The following is a 21655-nucleotide window of genomic DNA, read 5'->3' on the forward strand; positions in this document are numbered from 1 at the left end:
GAAAAAACCCGAGTTGTCCAAATGTGTGGGGGTCTGGGGATCCAGATGAGGAATAAGAGCACCTTCCCAGCCATGACATTTCCCGAGTCAGTTAGAGGCTGGCAGTCGACCTGGTTCTACTGCCAGGATCAGTCGACGCCGGGGCAGTTGAGTGGACTCCCTCAGTTCACCATGGGCCGAGTGAACAAGCCCTCCTCTCTGAAGGTGATTCCGGAGGAGAAAGCTGACGTGAAGATGCTGATGGAGCGTGTAGTTCAGTTGGTTCGGGAGGGAGTGACGGGTATGGATCTCCTGGAGGTTTTTCTTAGGCGTCGTATCCAGCCTCTTCAGTTCCGGAGCCATTGCATGTGGTTGTACTGCGGGACTGAGGATGTGACTCGGGTCAATCCAGAAGCAGTCGATGATGCCACTCTGGAAAGGTGGATGGCTGCTGTTACTGGGAACAAGGATAACCCTCGCGGAGCCAGAAGGATTCCTCCACTCGACTGCCACAGTGATCCAAACAAGGTATGTCTGCTCCACTTCCCATTGTATTAGGGTAATCATGCTGCTTGAGTCTTCTTGTTTTGTGCGAATATTATCTCTGGTTGGCGCTGGAGTTAGTCGACTGACTCTTTGGAGTTGCAGTGCTGCTACTTCTGAGACCTCAGCCCGGGCTGACGACCATGAGATGGAGGACGCAGCAACCTCAAAACCTGGTACTATGCTCTTAACACCGTTTCTAGTCGACTAACTCATGATCTCTAATTCTGATTCTTTTCTGTAGCTCCATCCAATGTTGTTATCACTCTCCCTGATGATGATGAAGATGAGGAGCCGCTGAAGCACAGAAGGAGTAGGAAAGCATCTGCCGGCAGGGTGCCCCAGGATGTGACGGTGCCTGAGACTCTGGTCGCGGAGGAGGAAAACACCACTCGACACACGGTGTCCTTTGCAGATCCACTGACGAGTGCTCTGCAGCCCTCCCTCTTCACGATGCACCACGTCCCAGAGGACCAAGCTGATGCCGCGAAGGAGGTGATACGCCAGGCAGGGATCATGATGGAGCAGTTGAAGACCATCCGGGATGCAAGCCAGGCAGCTTACGACGCCCGTTCCGCCCTTCAAAGCAATGTTCAGGTCAGTCGACCACTGCTTGTTTTCTTTCCAGAATTTATAGTAATCACCCAGTGGGTGTGTCGATTTAAACTCCGTGTTAGCGGGGGCACGCTGACTGCACGCGCTGGGTGTAGTCCCCAAGGCTAAGGTCGACTGCTGGCAGTCGGCCTTAGGCTTTATAAGTTCAGTCTTTCCGTCATTCGACTATGGCGAATGGATTTCGCAAACCGGTGGGGGCACGCTGAGTGCACCCACTGGGTGTAGTCCCCAAGGCTAAGGTCGACTGCGGGCAGTCGGCCTTAGGCTTTATAAGTTCAGTCTTTCCGTCATTCGACTATGGCGAATGGATTTCGCAAACCGGTGGGGGCACGCTGAGTGCACCCACTGGGTGTAGTCCCCAAGGCTAAGGTCGACTGCGGGCAGTCGGCCTTAGGCTTTATAAGTTCAGTCTTTCCGTCATTCGACTATTCCGAGACTATCGTCGACTGCTTGCAGTCGATTACAGTCTTAAAGAATACATGTTTTTTTTGAGGTCGACTGGCCGACTCTGTCTTCAACAGGATTAGTGGGGGCACGCTGAGTGCACCCACTGGGTGTAGTCCCCGAGACTACGGTCGAATGCTTGTATTCGACTGTAGTCTTAGAAACGCATGATTTTTCCTTTTTCACTCGGAAGTGAATTATCTTTGACATTTAGTCGATTGATTCTTCGCAGAGATCCTGTGACCTTGCAGCTCGCTACACTGAGCTGGAAAACAAACACATTCAGCTCGAGCTAGATTTGAAGCTGGCTCAGGAGAATCTGACGAAGGCAAAGGAGGAGACTAAAGGTATGTTTGGTGAGATCTCGACGACTGCTTTTTCCCTTTACTTGTTTCGAAATCTGATCTTGCTGTAACTTGCAGGTAAGGTGAAGGAGGCCCAACAGAAAAAAGACCTTGAACTAGCTGAGAGGATCAAGCTTGCCGACGAGAAGTTAGCTTCAGTCACCAAGCTTGAACAAGAAAATACCAATCTGAAAGCTGCTCTTGAGAAGAAAAATGATCTGGAGGCCTTCCTGAGTGATCTTGCCAAGAAGCTGTTCCTTATGCTTGAAGGTAAACCTTTATGCTCAACAATCATTTTCAATTGTGATTTTTCCATTCGACCATTGCCTTGACTCGGTGATCGCCCTTGCAGAATTTTGTCAAGACTTTGAAGAAGAGACTAGCCGGCTGGAACCAAACCTTGACCCTGTCAATTCTCCGGTGGACGACGAAGTTGCCATGAATGTTTTCCGACTGGAGTCCCGTGTTGCAGCTGTCGTGGACTATCTTGCAAGGCTGAAGGTCGCCACATCTCACATCGACTCGACGCTCTGGCCCAGGGAGACACTCCAGAACGACCTCGAGTCGCTGGTGGCTCGCTTGAACACGGTCCCGGGTCGAGTGCAGGAGTGGAAAAAGTCCTCGGCTCGGTGCGGTGCAGATGTTGCTCTGTGTCTGGCCCGAGTCCACTGCAAAGATGCGTGAGAAGACAAGCTGGCGGCCCTCCGGGTGGACAACACCAAGAAACACGACTTCAGGTCCTTTATGGAAACTTTCATTGCTGCTGCCACTCGGATCGCTGACGGAATTGATCTTGATGAGTTTGTTGCACCTTCCAGCCCTCCACAGGAGGAGTAAAAAACTTCTTTTAAGCTCAACGCTTTAAATTTGCCTCAGTATGCCGAGTGGAGTTGTAACCGATAAACCTTAACAGGCTTAGCGCCTGAGCACTTTCGGTTCCTTTAGGTGTCGTTCCAAACTTGAATTTGATGTTCGAATATGATTGCTTTTGGCTTGAAATGTCTTTTGCAGGTTCAAGCAAGACGCTCACCGTAGTCGACTTATTCCTTAATCCACTTAGGCGAGCATTGGGCTGCAGCTAAGCCCCCGAGTGAGAGGTTTGCTCTTCACTCGGTAGGATTTTTATATCTTAGGCGAGCACTGGGCTGCAGCTAAGCCCCCAAGTGAGAGGTTTGCTCTTCACTCGGTAGGATTTTTGTATCTTAGGCGAGCACTGGGCTGCAGCTAAGCCACCGAGTGAGAGGTTTGCTCTTCACTCGGTAGGATTTTTATATCTTAGGCGAGCACTGGGCTGCAGCTAAGCCCCCGAGTGAGAGGTTTGCTCTTCACTCGGTAGGATTTTTATATCTTAGGCGAGCACTGGGCTGCAGCTAAGCCCCCGAGTGGGAGGTTTGCTCTTCACTCGGTAGGATTTTTATATCTTAGGCGAGCACTGGGCTGCAGCTAAGCCCCTGAGTGAGAGGTTTGCTCTTCACTCGGTAGGATTTTTATATCTTAGGCGAGTACTTGGACTGCAGCTAAGCCTCCGAGTGAGAGGTTTGCTCTTCACTCGGTAGGATTTTTATATCTTAGGCGAGCACTGGGACTGCAGCTAAGCCTCCGAGTGGAAGTCTGGCTTACCACTCGGTAGGATTTTTATAACTTAGGCGAGTACTTGGACTGCAGCTAAGCCTCCGAGTGGAAGTCTGGCTTACCATTCGGTAGGATTTTGATAACTTAGGCGAGTACTGGGACTGCAGCTAAGCCTCCAAGTGGAAGTCTGGCTTACCACTCAGTAGGATTTTTATAACTTAGGCGAGTACTTGGACTGCAGATAAGCCTCCGAGTGGAAGTCTGGCTTACCACTCGGTAGGATTTTGATAACTTAGGCGAGTACTTGGACTGCAGCTAAGCCCCCGAGTGGAAGTCTGGCTTACCACTCGGTGGGATTTTGATAACTTAGGCGAGTACTTGGACTGCAGCTAAGCCTCCGAGTGGAAGTCTGGCTTACCACTCGGTAGGATTTTATTTAATCTTAGGCGAAACGGATTCGCAGCTAAGCCCACGAGTGGAAGTCTGGCTTACCACTCGGTGGGATTTTGATAACTTAGGCGAGTACTTGGACTGCAGCTAAGCCTCCGAGTGGAAGTCTGGCTTACCACTCGGTAGGATTTTATTTAATCTTAGGCGAAACGGATTCGCAGCTAAGCCTCCGAGTGGGAGTCTGGCTCACCACTCGGTAAGGATTTTTACAAACTTAGGCGAAACGGATTCGCGGCTAAGTCACCCAATGAGGGGAAAATTTTATTGGACAAAATAAAAAGTGACAAAAATTATGGAGGAACTATGACACTATTATTTTGAAATCCATGAACTACAGGAGTACTTTATTGCAACTCATCCGAGTGATAAACTTAGGTGTAAAGTGGGCGAAGTAGTTCCGCATTCCAAGCTCGGGGCTCGTCGATATTATATTCGACGTTGTAAAGACGGTACGCCCCGTTGTGGAGAACTTTGGTGACGATGAAGGGTCCTTCCCAAGAAGGAGCAAGCTTGTGATGTTTCTTCTGATCCACTCGGAGAACTAAATCTCCTTCCTGGAAGGCTCGACTCCTCACATTTCTGGCGTGGAAACGACGCAAATCTTGTTGGTAGATGGTCGATCGGATGAGAGCCATCTCCCTTTCTTCCTCTAGAAGGTCGACTGCGTCTTGCCGCGCTTGTTCAGCTTCTGCTTCGTTGTAGATCTCAACTCGAGGAGCACTGTGGAGAAGATCACTCGGCAAGACTGCTTCAGCTCCGTAGACCAAGAAGAATGGAGTTCTTCCGGTCGACTGATTAGGTGTGGTCCGCAGTCCCCAAAGCACCGAGGGAAGTTCGTCGACCCAAGCTCCAGCTGCATGCTTGAGATCACGCATCAGTCGGGGTTTCAATCCCTTGAGAATCAGGCCATTGGCTCGCTCTGCTTGTCCATTCGTCTGCGGATGGGCGACTGAAGCATAGTCGACTCGTGTGCCTTGAGAATTGCAGAAATCCCTGAATTCCTCCGAGTCAAAGTTTGACCCATTATCCGTAATGATGCTGTGCGGGACTCCATATCTGAATATCAGTTCCCTGATGAAACTAACAGTAGTACCACCGTCAAGGTTCTTGATTGGTTTAGCCTCAATCCACTTGGTGAACTTGTCGACTGCCACCAGTACGTGCGTGAAGCCACTCCGACCTGTTCTCAAAGGACCAACCATGTCGAGCCCCCATACTGCGAAAGGCCAGACGAGTGGGATGGTCTTCAGAGCTGATGCAGGCTTGTGCGACATATTCGAGTAGAACTGACATCCTTCGCACTTATCCACTATTTCCTTTGCCATCTCATTCGCCTTCGGCCAGTAAAATCCGGCTCGGTATGCTTTGGCCACAATGGTCCGAGAGGACGCATGATGACCACAGGTCCCCGAGTGAATATCATTAAGGATGATTCGACCTTCGTCTGGTGTTATGCACTTCTGACCAACTCCAGCCGCGCTTTCTTTATATAACTGTCCTTTGATTACGGTAAAGGCTTTAGATCGACGGACGATCTGGCGAGCCTCTTCCTCATCCTCCGGAAGCTCTTTTCTCAGGATATACATGATATACGGACCTGTCCAGTCGGGAATGACCATCAAGACCTCCATGACCAAGTCGACCACTGTTGGGACTTCAACCTCAGTCGGATCTGTGGCACTCTTGGGCTGTGGAGCCTCTTCAGTGAAAGGATCTTCTTTGACTGACGGAGTGTGTATATGCTCCAAGAACACACCACTCGTAATGGCTCCTCTCTTGGAACCTATCTTTGCTAGATCATCAGCTGCTTGATTTTTCAGTCGGGGTATATGATGGAGCTCCAACCCCTCGAATTTCTTTTCCAGCTTCCTCACTGCACTGCAGTATCCAGTCATGGATGGGCTTCTCACGTCCCACTCCTTCATCACTTGGTTGACCACTAAATCTGAATCGCCATAGACCATCAAGCGACGGACGCCGAGTGAAATGGCCATGCGCAATCCGTATAAGAGGGCCTCATACTCTGCCTCATTGTTGGAGGAATCAAAGTGAATCTGGAGCACATATCTGAGCTTATCTCCTCTGGGGGAAACCAGGACAACCCCAGCACCGGAACCATTCAACATCTTAGAGCCATCAAAAAACATGGTCCAATGCTCCGAGTGAACTTCAGTCGGCTGCTGCTGTTCAATCCACTCGGCGAGGAAATCTGCTATTGCCTGGGACTTAATGGCTTTCTTTGCCTCAAACTTGATATCAAGGGGAAGAAGTTCAATCGCCCATTTCGCCACTCGACCAGTTGCATCTCTGTTGTGCAAAATCTCTGATAGTGGAGCGTCGCTGACGACTGTGATGGAATGATCAGAGAAATAATGAGCAACCTTCTTTGTGGTCATGTAAATTCCATACACAAGCTTCTGATAATAAGGATATCTCTGTTTGGATGGAGTCAAGACTTCAGACAAATAATACACTGGGCGCTGAACTTTGAAAGCTTTTCCTTCTTCTTCCCGCTCGACCGTAAGCACTGTACTGATGACTTGTCCTGTAGCTGCGATATAAAGCAATAGAGGCTCTTTGCTGATTGGAGCAGCAAGCACCGGCTGGGTGGAGAGCAGAGCTTTTAGCTCGGCAAACGCTGCATCAGCTTCTGGAGTCCACTCGAACTTGTCTGCCTTCTTCATCAGTCGGTAAAGAGGCAATGCCTTTTCACTGAGTCGTGAGATGAATCGACTTAATGCGGCCAAGCATCCAGTAAGCTTCTGGACATCGTGCACTCGCACAGGGCGTTTCATTCGGAGAATAGTGTCGATCTTTTCTGGATTAGCGTCAATCCCTCGCTCGGAAACGAGAAAACCGAGTAACTTGCCACCAGGAACTCCGAATGTGCACTTTGATGGATTGAGCTTGATATCATACCTTCTGAGGTTGGCAAATGTTTCGGCGAGGTCAGTGAGCAGGTCGGAACCTTTTCGTGACTTGACGACGATATCATCCATATACGCTTCCACATTCGGACTGATTTGAGTGAGTAGACACTTCTGAATCATTTGCATAAATGTGGCTCCGGCATTCTTGAGGCCGAATAGCATGGTGATATAGCAGAAGCACCCGAATGGAGTGATGAAAGCTGTTTTTATCTCGTCGGGTCCGTACAGACGGATCTGGTGGTACCCGGAGTAGGCGTCTAGAAAAGACAATCTCTCGCATCCTGCGGTCGAGTCAACAATTTGATCTATGCGAGGGAGAGGAAAATGATCTTCCGGGCAGGCCCGGTTGATGTGCTTGAAATCAATGCACATTCGGAGCGATTTGTCCTTCTTAGGAACCATGACGACATTAGCGAGCCACTCGGAGTGGTATATCTCTTGGATAAATCCTGCCGCCAACAGTCGAGCCACTTCCTCACCAATGGCTTTTCTCTTCTGGACGGCGGACCGCCGAAGATGCTCTTTGACTGGTTTTGCTGATGAGTCGACTCTTAGGTGATGCTCAGCCAGTCCCCTGGGAACACCTGGCATGTCAGCGGGCTTCCATGCAAAAATGTCCCAGTTCTCACGGAGGAACTGGATGAGCGCTTCTTCCTATTTCGGGTCAAGTGTTGTGGAGATGTGGGCCGGGGCTGCATCGGGGTCGGTCGGGTGAATGTGAACAGGCTTCGTCTCACCGGACGACTGAAATGCAGATTCTGTGGCGGGTTTCTTGGATTGCAGCAAATCACTCGGATCTGCGTTTTGCTTGTATTCTTCAAACTCGACCGCTGTCACCTGGGAATCAGCAATCTTTGAGCCCTTCTGAAAGCACTCTTCTGCCTTTTTCCGATCACCGGTGACAGTGATCACTCCTTTGGGGCCGGGCATCTTCAATTTGAGGTACACATAACATGGTCGAGCCATGAACCGTGCATAAGCTGGTCTCCCCAAAATGGCATGATATGCACTCTGAAAATCCACGACCTCAAACGTCAACTTCTCTTTGCGAAAATGTTTCAAATCACCAAACACCACGTCCAGAGCTATTTGGCCGAGTGACTCGGCTTTCTTCCCTGGTATAACTCCATGAAAGGTCATGTTACTGGTGCTCAGTCGGGACATCGGAATGCCCATTCCTTTCAGTGTGTCTGCATACAACAAATTCAGCTCGCTACCACCGTCCATCAGCACTTTTGTCAGTCGAGTGCCTTCGACAACTGGATCGACCACCAAAGCTTGCCTCCCAGGGGTGGCAATATGAGTCGGGTGATCAGATTGGTCGAATGTGATGGGTGTTTGGGACCATCTCAGATAATTTGCTTTTGCTGGGGTAACCATGTTCACCTCGCGGTTAATGACTTTCAGTCGACTCTTGCTTTCCACATCTGCAAAGATCATCAGAGTGGAGTTGATATGTGGATATCCTTCCTCACTGTCCTCCTTGTCTTCGGCCTTATCCGACTCCTTTTCCTTGTCTTTAGACTGTTTTCCTTGAAACTGCTGGATCAGGAGTCGACATTGGCGAGTGGTATGCTTTGGGTAAATGATATTCCCCTCTTCGTCTTTCTTCGTGTGGATGTGGCACGGCATATCCATCACGTTGTTCCCTTCTTTATCCTTTACCTTCTTAGGGTTCCAGGATCCTTTTGGTTTCCCTTTAAACTTTCCCTGAGCCACGGCCAGAGCCTCTCCAGGAGCTGCTGGTTCAGCCTTCCGCTTCTGTTTTCGACTGGTGTTTCCCTTCTCCGACTGGCTCGGCTTGTGCTTGCCGCTTCGGAGTCGGTCTTATTCTTCACCGTTGGCGTACTTGGTAGCAATTTCCATCATCCGACTCAAGGTCATGTCTCCGGTTCGACCAAATTTCAAACTCAATTCTCTGTTCTTGACACCATTCTTGAAGGCGCAGACTGCCTGATGATCAGACACATTCTCCACAGTATGGTGCAAAGTGATCCATCTCTGAATAAACTCCCTGAGGGTCTCATTGGTCTTCTGCACGCAGACTTGCAGCTCCGTCAATCCAGCCGGTCGCTTGCAAGTTCCTTCAAACGTTCTGACGAACACTCGGGACAGATCTTCCCAAGTGTAAATGCTGCTAGGAGGTAACTGATTCAACCACGCTCTGGCAGAACCTTCCAACACGAGGGGCAAATGCTTCATGGCCACCTCGTCATTCCCACCACCAATCTGAACTGCCACTCGGTAGTCCTCAAGCCAAGTTTCAGGCTTAGACTCACCGGTGAACTTGCTGACTCCTGTTGCCAACCTGAAATTGGGAGGAATCACTGCAGCTCTGATAGCTCTGCTGAAACATTCCGGACCAGAAACATGCACTCGACTGCTCGTGGGCGCATCTCTGTCGAGTCCACCTCGATGGGCTCTGTTCCGGTCGACCAAGCCTTGCACGATAATGGATCGCGCGTCGAAGCCTGGTTCCCTGGGGTCGACTGGAACTCTTCGCCCCGCACTGAGCTGACGTCTGTCATCTTGCTGCCGAGGAGCATAAGACCCACCCCTCGGAGGGGAAGTGGGCACTCGACGCCTATCATCTCGGTCGTGTCGGTCTCCATATTGGTCTCGCCGATTCTCGCGCCCTTCACGCCGCGGAGGCGATCTGGGACTGTGAGCCGACTGAACCGTATTCGCAGCGACAGATCGACTGTGAATTCTGTTGCGCGACTGCGACACGGCTGAATTCTGATCCCCTGCTGCCCGGAGCAGATCCCTGATCTGCATCAAGCCTCTGCCAGCTTCCGACTGAGAGGGCTGGATGGACTCTGCTATACGGGTCGCAGCTGCTAAATTCTGGATTGGGGTTCGATATACTTGAGTCGGCGGGAATAGTTGACGTCGACTGGCGTCGGGAACTCGTTGCCGCGCGCGCTCGTCGAGTGCTCGCTGAAGATTCTCCAGGCGAGCGCGTTCGGCCAAATTGGCCAAACGTGCCTCCTCCAAGGCGCGAGCCTCGGGGGTTTCTCCTGCGATGGCAGTATGCAGGGCATCCATGTTCCTGCGGCGAAGTTCCTCTCTTTGCAGAGAGTCGAGTGGCTCAGGCTGGTACTCTTCGTGGTCTCGTGCGGGGTCGCCTCCGTCGCCTGCCCCACCATCACGGGCGAAGCCAGGAGGGCTGCGAGGCCCGTCGACCATCAGGATTTCCGCCGTTGGATCACTGCTATCGCATTCGGACGCAGTCTCTACGGAGCTAGTCGACAGATCGAACAGGCCGCAGAGAGATTCGTCGGGCTCGATTGCCGCGACTTGGGTGGTGGCCGTCTGGCGAGCCACCGCGTGTCTCACCCACCGTTGAAGCCTCGACCGACCCGAGCGCTTGCGCTGGCGGGAGACCGGGAGGGTGGTCGATAGGGGAGTCGACCGATATGGGGTCGACGGTTGCCATAGCAGAACACCGCGGACACATGCGCGAAAATGCGTCGCACCGCGGACGGGGAGCGCATCGACGTCGAGTGGAGCCTCCTGGAGCCAGGCGGAGTCGTCGGCGACGAAGGTGAGGGCACCGAGACGAATCTCTCGACCCTCGACTAAAACTCCAGCAGCTACCATGATGAAAGTACTCGGAAGAATCGCAACTTCTCCACAAAATCGCTAAAACACCCTCCCCACGGTCGGCGCCAACTGTCGTGGATCTAAGTCTGACAGTAGAGTGGGGGGTAGGTATGGAGAGGCAAGGTCCTAGCTATGGAGAGGTTGTAAGCACAAGAGATGTACGAGTTCAGGCCCTTCTCGGAGGAAGTAAAAGCCCTACGTCTCGGAGCCCGGAGGCGGTCGAGTGGATTATGTGTATATGGATTACAGGGTGCCGAAACCTTCTGCCTGTGGAGGGGGGTGGCTTATATAGAGTGCGCCAGGACCCCAGCCAACCCACGTAATGAAGGGTTTAAGGTACATTAAGTCCGGGGCGTTACTGGTAACACCCCACATAAAGTGTTTTTACTATCATAAAGTCTACTTAATTACAGGCCGTTGCAGTGCAGAGTGTCTCTTGACCTTCTGGTGGTCGAGTGAGTCGGCGCCAACTGTCGAGTCCTTCAAGTAAGTCGAGTGAGTCCCTCGTAGGTCGACTGGAAGGTGATCTCTTCTAAGGGTGTCCTCGGACAGGGTACTTAGATCAGGTCTATGACCCTACCCTAGGTACATGACTCCATCAGTAGGACTCCCTCCTTCCTTGTTGGAGTAGGAGAAGGGGGAAAGAGGAGGAGAGGAGGAAGGAAAAGGGGGCCGCACCCCTTGTCCAATTCGGACCAGAGGGGGGCTGCGCGCCTCCTTCCTTTCGGCCTCTATCCTCTAATCCCGTATGGCCCAATAAGGCCCATATACTCCCCGGCGAATTCCCGTAACTCTCCGGTACTCCGAAAAATACCCGGATCACTCGGAACCTTTCCGAACTCCGAATATAGTCGTCCAATATATCGATCTTTACGTCTCGACCATTTCGAGACTCCTCGTCATGTCCCCGATCTCATCCGGGACTCCGAACTCCTTCGGTACATCAAAACTCATAAACTCATAATATAACTGTCATCGAAACCTTAAGCGTGCGGACCCTACGGGTTCGAGAACTATGTAGACATGACCTAGAACTATTCTTGGTCAATAACCAATAGCGGGACCTGGATGCCCATATTGGCTCCTACATATTCTACGAAGATCTTTATCGGTCAAACCGCATAACAACATACGTTGTTCCCTTTGTCATCGGTATGTTACTTGCCCGAGATTCGATCGTCGGTATCCAATACCTAGTTCAATCTCGTTACCGGCAAGTCTCTTTACTCGTTACGTAATGCATCATCCCGTAACCAACTCATTGGTCACATTGCTTGCAAGGCTTATAGTGATGTGCATTACCGAGAGGGCCCAGAGATACCTCTCCGATAATCGGAGTGACAAAACCTAATCTCGAAATATGCCAACTCAACATGTACCTTCGGAGACACCTGTAGTACTCCTTTATAATCACCCAGTTAGTTACGTTGTGACGTTTGGTAGTACCCAAAGTGTTCCTCCGGTAAACGGGAGTTGCATAATCTCATAGTTACAGGAACATATATAAGTCATGAAGAAAGCAATAGCAACACACTAAACGATCAAGTGCTAGGCTAACGGAATGGGTCATGTCAATCACATCATTCTCCTAATGATGTGATCCCATTAATCAAATAACAACTCATGTCTATGGTTAGGAAACTTAACCATCTTTGATTCACGAGCTAGTCAAGTAGAGGCATACTAGTGACACTATGTTTGTCTATGTATTCTCACATGTATTATGTTTCCGGCTAATACAATTCTAGCATGAATAATAAACATTTATCATGAAATAAGGAAATAAATAATAACTTTATTATTGCCTCTAGGGCATATTTCCTTCAGGCATAACGGTTCGACCGATAAAGATCTTTGTAGAATATGTAGGAGCCAATATGAGCATCGAGGTTCCGCTATTGGTTATTGACCGGACAGGTGTCTCGGTCATGTCTACACAATTCTCGAACCCGTAGGGTCCGCACGCTTAACGTCCGATGATGATATTGTATTATATGAGTTATGTGATTTGGTGAAAGAATGTTGTTAGGAGTTCTGGATGGTATCACGGACATGACGAGAAGTCTCGAAATGTTCGAGAGGTAAAGATTGATATATAGGACGATAGTATTCGGACACCGAAAGTGTTCCAGAGTGTATTGGGCAATTATTGGAGTACGGGGGGGGGGGGAGGGGTGTTACCGGAACCCCGGGGGGAAGATATGGGCCATAAGAGGGGAGCACACCAGCCCACAAGGGGCGGCGCCCCCCCTTAGACAGGAGGCCGAATTGGAGAAGGAAAAAGGGGGGTTCGGCCCCCCTTCCCTTTCTTCTCCGGTGGAAAAAGGAAAGAGGGGGGGCGCCACTTGGGGAAACCCCAAGTAGGATTCAGATCCTACTTGGGGCACCCCTGGTTGCCTCTCCTCCCCTCCCACCTATATATATGTGGGGAAGGGGGCGCCTAGAACACACAACATCAATTGTTAGTCGTGTGCGGCACCCCCCCCTCCACAGTTTACACCCCGGTCATAGTCTTGCGGTGCTTAGGCGAAGCCCTACGAGAAGCACTTCACCATCACCGTAACCACGCCATCGTGCTGACGGAACTCGTCTATTGCCTAAACACCTTGCTGGATTAAGAAGGCGAGGGACGTCACCAAGCTGAAGTATGCAGAACTCGAAGGTGTCGTACGTTCGGTTCTTGATCGATCGGAGCTAGAAGAACTTCGACTACATCAACTGCGTTGTCAAACGCTTCCGCTTTCGGTCTACGAGGGTACATAGACACACTCTTCCCCTCGTTTCTATGCATCTCCATGGATAGATCTTTGCGTGAGCGTAGAATTTTTTTTTGTTTTCCATGCTACGTTTCCCAACACCCACGACCAAGATCAGCTGCTTCTCCAGAAAGGGAACCGCGCAGGAGACACCCGGCCTGTTCATTGTATATGTAACTCTGTCCAACCTAGAATAAGAATGTAAATTTGGCGATGCATTGGAGACAACCAGAGAAGGATGCATTGGATGGCGTGGTGGAAAATGTGTGTCTCGAAAAGCTAAGGCAGAATGGGTTTTCGTGACATTATTGTTTTAATTTGGCGATGTTGGCTAAATAAGCTTGGAGACTCATTGTGTGCCGCCATTTTGAGAGCAAAGTATTTTCCTGATGGAGACTCATTGAATGTGAAATTAAAAAAAGGATCATCCTTCACATGGCAAAGTATCATGGCAGGTGTTAATACCTTAAAAAATGGCTATATCTGGCGAGTGGGAAATGGTCAAAATATTGATATTTGGGAAGATGCTTGGATCCCAAACCGTGCTAATAGAAAGGTCATCACTCCAAAGGGGTAACATTTGTTTTAAATATCAGAATTAATTCACCCATATTCAAACAGATGGAATGAGGATCTTATCAGACAGACCTTCTGGCCCGTTGATGCACAACGGGTCGTTGCTATCCCTCTGCCTCAGTTTGATATGTCAGATTTTGTTGCCTAGATTCATACTGAGAGTGGGAGTTTTTTTGTTCGATCTGCATATTTTGTCGCATGGGATCATCAACATGGAAGGAAACTTCGTCATGCAAATGGAATGGGTCGAACTAATTTTAATCCCATTTGGGGTAAGATTTGGAATTTATCTTGTCCAGCGAAGGTGATTTTTTTTATTTGGCAGACACTACACGACACTCTCACATGTCGTGTTATGCTCGTCAATAGACACATGAAAGTTTTCACCTTTGTGCCCCTCTTGTGCTTCGGGTTCAGAAGACGCAAAGCATTTGTTGTTTCAGTGCCAAAAGGCTAAGGATGTCTGGAGAAGGCTTGGTTTAGACGAGATTATTGTTAAAGCTTGTGAAGTTGATGAGAGGCGGTTCTTGAATTTTTGTTACACATGCCTGACAAACATTAATCTATTATGGGGTCTCAGAATATTCGGGAGCTGATTGTTGTTACATCTTGGTATTTGTGTTGGAAAAGACGCAAACTAGTGCACAAGGAGAGAATTCAAGATGCTAAATATGTTTCAATGAGGATACAAGCTCTTACGACTAATTATGTTGGTGCCTCCAGTCCAAAGGCTTCTATGAAAAGGGGGGTTGGACTCGTCCTCCAGTGGGATATGTAAAACTTAGTGTTGATGCTTCTTTTGATTATGATCTTGTCAAAGGTACGGTTGGGGCCACCCTGAGAATATAAAAGGAATTTTATTGCAGGGGGTTTATGGAAAATAGATCATTGTGTCGACGTTCTAACAGCGGAAGCTTGGGCTCTCAGATTTGGTCTATCACTAGCACAACGGGCGGGATGCAACCGCCTTGTCATTAATTCTGATAATCTGGAGGTTATTGAAACTATGAATAATGGAGGACGGTCAGCAGGAGCGGCGACTGCAATTTTTGATGATTGCTATTTTTTGGCTTGTGATTTTTCTTCCTCCATGCTTGAACACTGTAATAGGGAAGCCAATAAAGTTGTGCACGAGCTTGCTAGGTTGGCTAGATTTTTTTTGTGCTGTTGATTGGTTTGAGGAGCCTATGATTGAAATTGTACCTTTCCTCACAAACAGATGATGTATCTGTTATTTCGGTTGAATAAAGTGTATATGTTATCTTTTCCTAATAATAAAACACGGATTGACTCCGTGGGTTCACCGTCACAATACGGTTTCTTTCCGTGAATTTACACTTTCAGTTTTCACCAATATTATTTTCTACATTCGAGGTGGTACTATTCATGTGATCATGTGGCCCACGCCCGTCACGCACGATGTTAGTTTTGGTCACGTGGTACAACTCAAACCCGTAGACACTAAATAGGAAACAAGACGCGGGACGCCCAAACCGAATCAAACGCAAACACCAACTTGTGACGTCTACGTACACAAGCACGATTCCTGCTTCACGTAGCCAAGCTCGATCTCTCGCCGTTTTAAATAAGATCGAGCCATCATAGACAACCACGCGAGATCATCGATCGGGGCATCATCGGAAGCCACTACAACCGAGAACAATTAAGCACAAGGATCGATGGCGGCACACGAGCAGGAGCAGGAGAAGCAGCAGGACGATGATGCCTCGGCACAGAGGTCGCCGTTGCCACACAAAGTCGTCATGGAAATCCTTGCCTACCTGCCGGCCAAGTCCGCGGGGCGCTTTCGCTGCGTCTCACGTTCGTGGCAGGCCACGCTCTCGTCGCCGCGCTTCTTCGAGCTCCACCTCCGGCGGGCAAACCAGAGTTCGTCGCCGCCGGCCGGCCAAAGCTCTTCTTCAGTCCCACGGAAGAGCCCTCAGACGACTACTTCTTTTACGCCTGGCAGCCCGGCGGCGCGGCGACGAAGCTGATGCATAATGACTTGCTGCGCCCCACCCTCCTCACCAAGCCGCTATCGGGCCTTAGCCCATCTAGACAAAAATAACTGCCAGGCATCCTATAATAAGGGGAAAATATTGCTCTTTTTGGGATCAACCCAAGAACCTCTACGCTATTACGTAGTAAAGGATGCAACCAGCAGAGTTGCCTTTCAGTTTCTTTTAAAAGACAAAGTTTGCTTATGTTAATTGATAGTGCCACCTTGGTACTTTACATCGAATCTCACAGATTTTTATATGTCCGCAAGTAGACAATCAACAAGTCTTTCCGAAATAAAGAAAAATGGGGTGAGGCGTAGGTTCAGTTTATCATACGAGATCAGATAGATCGAGAGAGAAGGGCTTACATGAGATAGCCGGTTGTAGGTGGGTGAGAGTGGATTTTTGGAACCCGGGTGTATTGGAGGACTTTATTTTAAATACTTCGAAAATCACATTTAAAGTTTCAAAAAATTCTGAGAAAAATTCTATGTCATCATATGGATGTATATTACACATGTGTAAAGTTTTGTGATGAAATAAGTAAATATGCGACCTATACAAAAATGACAAAATGGTGATTCCTAAATAGTGAATAATGCATGCACTGTTCATCTTTCCAAAATGACGATTTTGTCATTTTTGTGTAACTCACATGGTTACTTATTTCAGCATCCAAATTTACACATGTGTAATATACATTCATATAAACATGTTGATTTGTTTTCAGAATTTTTTGAAACTTCAAAATAGCATTTTGACACAGTTCAAAAAATAGGGCTCCAATGCACCCGGGTTCCAAAGTGACTTTTTGGTTGTAGGTGCCAACAAGAAAGAGATCCGATCCAATAAACAGAGAGAGGACGCATCTACTCATGGGATGGGTTCTGTCTATTTTCCTTTTCTACTTTTGTTTTATTTCAAACAAAAGTTGGATTGTTTGAACCAAAATTCATTCAAATGCCTTGTAAAATTTATGTTTGCTTATATGGACCACTAAAGATCCAAATAAAATATTTACATAGGAGTATTACATATAGTTAATATTTCCTGTTCAAATTCAAACTAAATTTAAATTCAAGTAGGTTCAAACTCTAAGTATGTTATTTGATTTTCTAAATTTCTGAAAAATTTACGGTTCCTACTAATATCATTTGAAGTATTCACAAAGTTTATGACATTTCATAAAGTAAAAGTATCTCATTGATAGATTTTTGATCTACGATATAGTTGCATTCATGGTTATATAAATCATACTATATGTTATTAACATCATGCATCTACCTTAAAATATACATTAGTTTTTACCATGAATGCATGAGTCTCTCACTAAAAAAGGAGAGCTTGATTATTGCGGCTTACACGCTGTGTTTTGTCATTAATAAAGTGCATGGACATTTTTTATTCCGTTGCAATGCACGGGCCCTTACGTTTCTTCCCGTGAATTTACGCATTAAGTTTTTTTCTTCAACATGTCTATATTTATTTTCTATATTCAAGGTGATACTAATCTATCTATATATCCCCCGCTGCGTTGTTGTTTTCGTCCACCCCGTTTAGGTGATTTTTTTGTCCTATATATGTTGCCCACTTGGAGTCTTTTCGTTCGCAAGCACTCCCGGTCTCCCCGCTCGTGTTTGTTTCCTACACGAGACACCAATCTCTGCAACCCTTGGTGCCCTCTCTAACCCTCCAATAAATACTGGATCATGAAAGAGAAGGCAAAAGGTGGATCCGGCGGTAGAGGCGGACTAGCAGATGGAGCCATCGGACGAGAGGAGGCATACGATGAGGCAAGTTCCACAGGGTGATTCGTCCCTCCTGCCGACCGTGAGCGAAAAGGATGGAAGAGGAGGGCTAGGCAGCAAACCTTCGGAACCAGTTGAGAAGCGAGTCACAGAGCCCCGTGGCGCTTTCTGGCAACGCTCGAGACCGTCAGTCGCCTACGCGCCCATCTAATCTATCGAGGGAATTAGTAGTTCCTGATTGGAGAGGAGGAAGAAGGGAACACGAGGACGAGACGACCGAGACGTCTGTTGTCTAGCAGCAAACGGTGGGTTTGACGAGGACAGCGGCTGTGCTGGTGTGCGGCGTGCGTCCGATAACTGTGTCCGGCGAGCGTGACGTGCGATGCGCGCTCATGTGCACCACTCGGGCGGCAAAGCATGCTAGCCGGCTGCACGCGTCTCTGTCGTCATGTGTGTGACGTGTGTCCAGCGTGCTGGGCTTGGGGTGCGTAATTATCTGATGGTCTGCTCTCTACACAAGCCACGGTCCTTCGGCATCAAGAACAACATGCGTCGGGAAGGAAGCATCCCTGGTTTTTTTTGTTCACTTTAGTGCTCTGTTACGCATCTCTAATTGTGTGGTTGCATAGTAGGAGAGGAGGGGTGGGCTGTGACTTGAACATATGAGCTGGTCATCTTGGTGTCATTTATGAACTAAATTGGCTATATTTCTTTTAGTTAAAAGAAGCACAGAGTAGATATAGATAATAAACATAGGAAGTAACATGAGAGAGAATTTAGAGTCATAACTTCAGTTCAGGGTATCGAGCATATATTTTACAAACTTTTTTTTTCATGAAATATATTTACAGATTCAATTCAAACCCAGGAAGCATCAAACATGTTAATATGAAGTCCTCCAAGAAAAGATGAGTGTCTATAATTTTTTCTGATAAAATACGTTTTGATGCGAGTTCCACACAAAAAAAATTCTTAACTAAAAAATATGAGCAGATTATGCTTGTTGCATTATTATTTTTGAATAGATACTTACTGCAACTATCACACGTGATTGGTTAGCTTGCTGTTGCTATTACTTCAGATTTGTTGATATTGCTATTTATTTCATGTTTTACTTTTAAATTTTAGAATGTACCAATAGTCATCTAAAGAATAAATTAATAATAAAGTTACGCTCTTCAGTCAAATCAATTTACTGGGAATCATAACAATGCATGTCCTGATCAAAGATCCATCCATTGTCTTATGGCATAGTTGCTTGACCCGGCACATTCATAGAAAACGTTGTCTTTTTTCCGTTGCAACGCACGAACATTTGTGCTAGTTTTAAAAAATAGAATAAGAATGATAACCTATCCGATCTCTCCCAGAAAAAATAACATATCGTGATCAGAAATTAAAAGACACAGTTCCAACGTGCGAAATTCCTTTTCGAAGGAGAAAAACATACAAAATCCGGTCTACCAGCAAAACGGCAGAATAACAGAGTACAGCTCGGTTCCTTGCCCGCACGTATGCCACGCCGTACAAATCTGCACGATTTCGCGACTGCGTGCAGGCACGACTTGGCCCGAAGATTGAACGATATATATTCCTCCTCAATCATCACCGGCTGATCTGACCACCACACTGATTGATCCAATCCGACGTAGTGCACACTATAAATCCACTCGCCCCATGCCATCTTCTGACAGAACTCAGCCAAGAAGAGAGCACTACTACAAGGCAAAGCGAAGCGAAGGCAATGGCTTCTGCTGCGTCCAAGTCCAAGTCCGCGGCCGTCTTGGTCCTCCTCGTCTCCCTTGCCGGCGTGGCCACCACCGTGGACGCCAGGTTCAGGGCCATGCAGTGGACTCCCGCCCACGCCACGTTCTATGGCGACGAGGCTACGGCCGAGACGATGGGTACGTAGCCTGCACTGCACACGTACTACATTGGTCAATGACCATGCATGCTTGTTTCTTGTTATGCTAATGTCTAGTTCTTGTGTTCTCGCAGGCGGGGCGTGCGGGTACGATATCACGGCGGGGTACGGCGCGGACACGGCGGCGCTGAGCTCGACGCTGTTCCTGGACGGCTACGGGTGCGGGACGTGCTACCAGATCCGGTGCGTGAAAGCCACGGCCTGCTACAGGGGCTCGCCGGTGCTCACGGTGACCGCGACCAACCTGTGCCCGCCCAACTGGGCGCAGGACACCAACAACGGCGGCTGGTGCAACCCGCCGCGCACCCACTTCGACCTCGCCATCCCGGCCTTCAAGAAGATGGCCGACTGGCATGCGGGCATCGTCCCCGTCATGTACCGCAGGGTGCCGTGCATGCGCAAGGGCGGGATCCGGTTCGCGTTCCAGGGGAACCCGCACTGGCTGCTGGTGTACGTCACCAACGTCGGCGGCGCCGGCGACGTCGGGGAGATGTGGGTGAAGGGCAGCGGCGGCATGGTGTGGCTGCGCATGAGCCACAACTGGGGCGCATCGTACCAGGCGTTCGGGCAGCTCGGCGGCCAGGCGCTCAGCTTCAAGCTCACCTCCTACACCACCGGGCTGACCATCGTCGCCGCCGACGCCGCGCCGGCGAGCTGGAGCATCGGGCTCACGTACCAGGCTCGCGCCAACTTCAAATAGGAGTCGAAGCGAAGGTCTGAGGCACAGCACAAGAAGCAGGAGCTGTGACACTGACAATGCTCTCCGGTGCTCTGCTGGGATAATCGTTGCCCTCTACCGTTTTCGTTGCGTCGTTCCTTATTTTCAGTTCTCTCTAGGACCACTCTCGCGCGTTGCCCCCGTCCAGAGGTGGCTGGTGGATAGACTAAAGACTAAAGTTGGTACAGCCGTAAGGCCAACTCCAACCGGCCGACCCAACGGACGTTGGATTTGTCCGCTTTCTATTAGTTTATAGATGGTCTGGAGGGGCGGTGTCTATCCGTTGTCAGCTCTTTTCTGGCCGGTGCGTCCAACGGGTAATCCATTTGATTCGCATTGCTGTTTTTATCTAAACTTTCTTATTTTAGACATTCTACACATTTACATCAAATAAACAAATGATTGAAACATTGCACATTATTAAATAAATAAGTCAAATAACTTACAACCAAACAAATATAAATCACATAGTTTTACAACCAAATAGATTTAAAATTATAGCAAATAAATTGAAAGAAAAAGAGCAGATATAACTATTGGTTTTTTACGTGAGTCCACATATGCTTAACCAAATCATTTGAAGTTGAATGTGAGTTGCTTGATCACGTATTTCATGATGAAATTGGATGAACTACGCAAACGTTGCCGCCTCTCCCTCGAGCTCAACCAACTCACCCTCATAATCCCATCTTTGGTCATAGAAGTTGTCATCACGCTCATCCTCTACGATCATGTTGTGCATGATCACATAACCTGTCATTACCTCCCATGTAGTGCTAGTGCTCCATGTTCTAGTAAGACACCGAACAATAACCCAACAAGATTGGAGCACACCAAATGCATGCTCCACATCATTTCTAGCACTCCCTTGTTCTTTGGCAAACCTATCCCTCTTCTCTCCTTGGGGCTCGGAGATTTTCTTCATAAAATGTAGACCACTGAGGATATATAAGGTAGTATCCCTCTTGTTCTATTTGTGGCCATTGATCATAGTTGATCTCTAGGAAATGGCCTTCCAAAAGCCACGAGAACATCAGTGTTGGTGTGAAAACCGGCAGACCTCGAGGTAGGTGGTCTCGAGCTGTGGATCTCGTACAGATGGTAACAGGAACAAGGAGATGATGTTTACCCATGTTCGGGCCCTCTTGCTGGAGGTAAAACCCTAGGTCATGCTCTTATTTATATTGATATAGATGTATCGAGTACAGAGTTGATCTACCTCGAGATCGTAAGATGTGTTCTAACTCTAGGGCTAGGTGAATGAGATTGCATTGATGTCCCCTCTACGGGCTAAACCCTATGGCTTATATACACGCCAGGTAGGGTATCTAGGGTTACAAGGTCGGTATCTTGGCGTGGAGGCGGCATGAGAAGTCTTGGAGTATACGTCAAGCCTTCGGCAGATGCAGTCCTGATCACGCCCCGTCATGCAGCTTCCGAAGTCCATCTT

At 48.5% G+C, this 21655-nt stretch overlaps 1 protein-coding gene across 1 annotated transcript; it reads left to right on the plus strand.

Annotated features, from left to right (window-relative positions):
• Positions 1-19271: 19271 nt before the first annotated feature.
• Positions 19272-20336, plus strand: LOC123091646 (putative expansin-A30). Its single transcript, XM_044513223.1, has 2 exons — positions 19272-19467; positions 19562-20336. The coding sequence occupies exons 1-2, from the start codon at positions 19308-19310 to the stop codon at positions 20185-20187; spliced, it is 786 nt and encodes a 261-aa protein (XP_044369158.1). The 5' UTR covers positions 19272-19307; the 3' UTR covers positions 20188-20336.
• The last annotated feature ends 1319 nt before the right edge of the window (positions 20337-21655 follow it).

The sequence above is a fragment of the Triticum aestivum genome, chromosome 1B (genome assembly GCF_018294505.1).
Source record: "Triticum aestivum cultivar Chinese Spring chromosome 1B, IWGSC CS RefSeq v2.1, whole genome shotgun sequence".
Classification (NCBI taxonomy): domain Eukaryota; kingdom Viridiplantae; phylum Streptophyta; class Magnoliopsida; order Poales; family Poaceae; genus Triticum; species Triticum aestivum.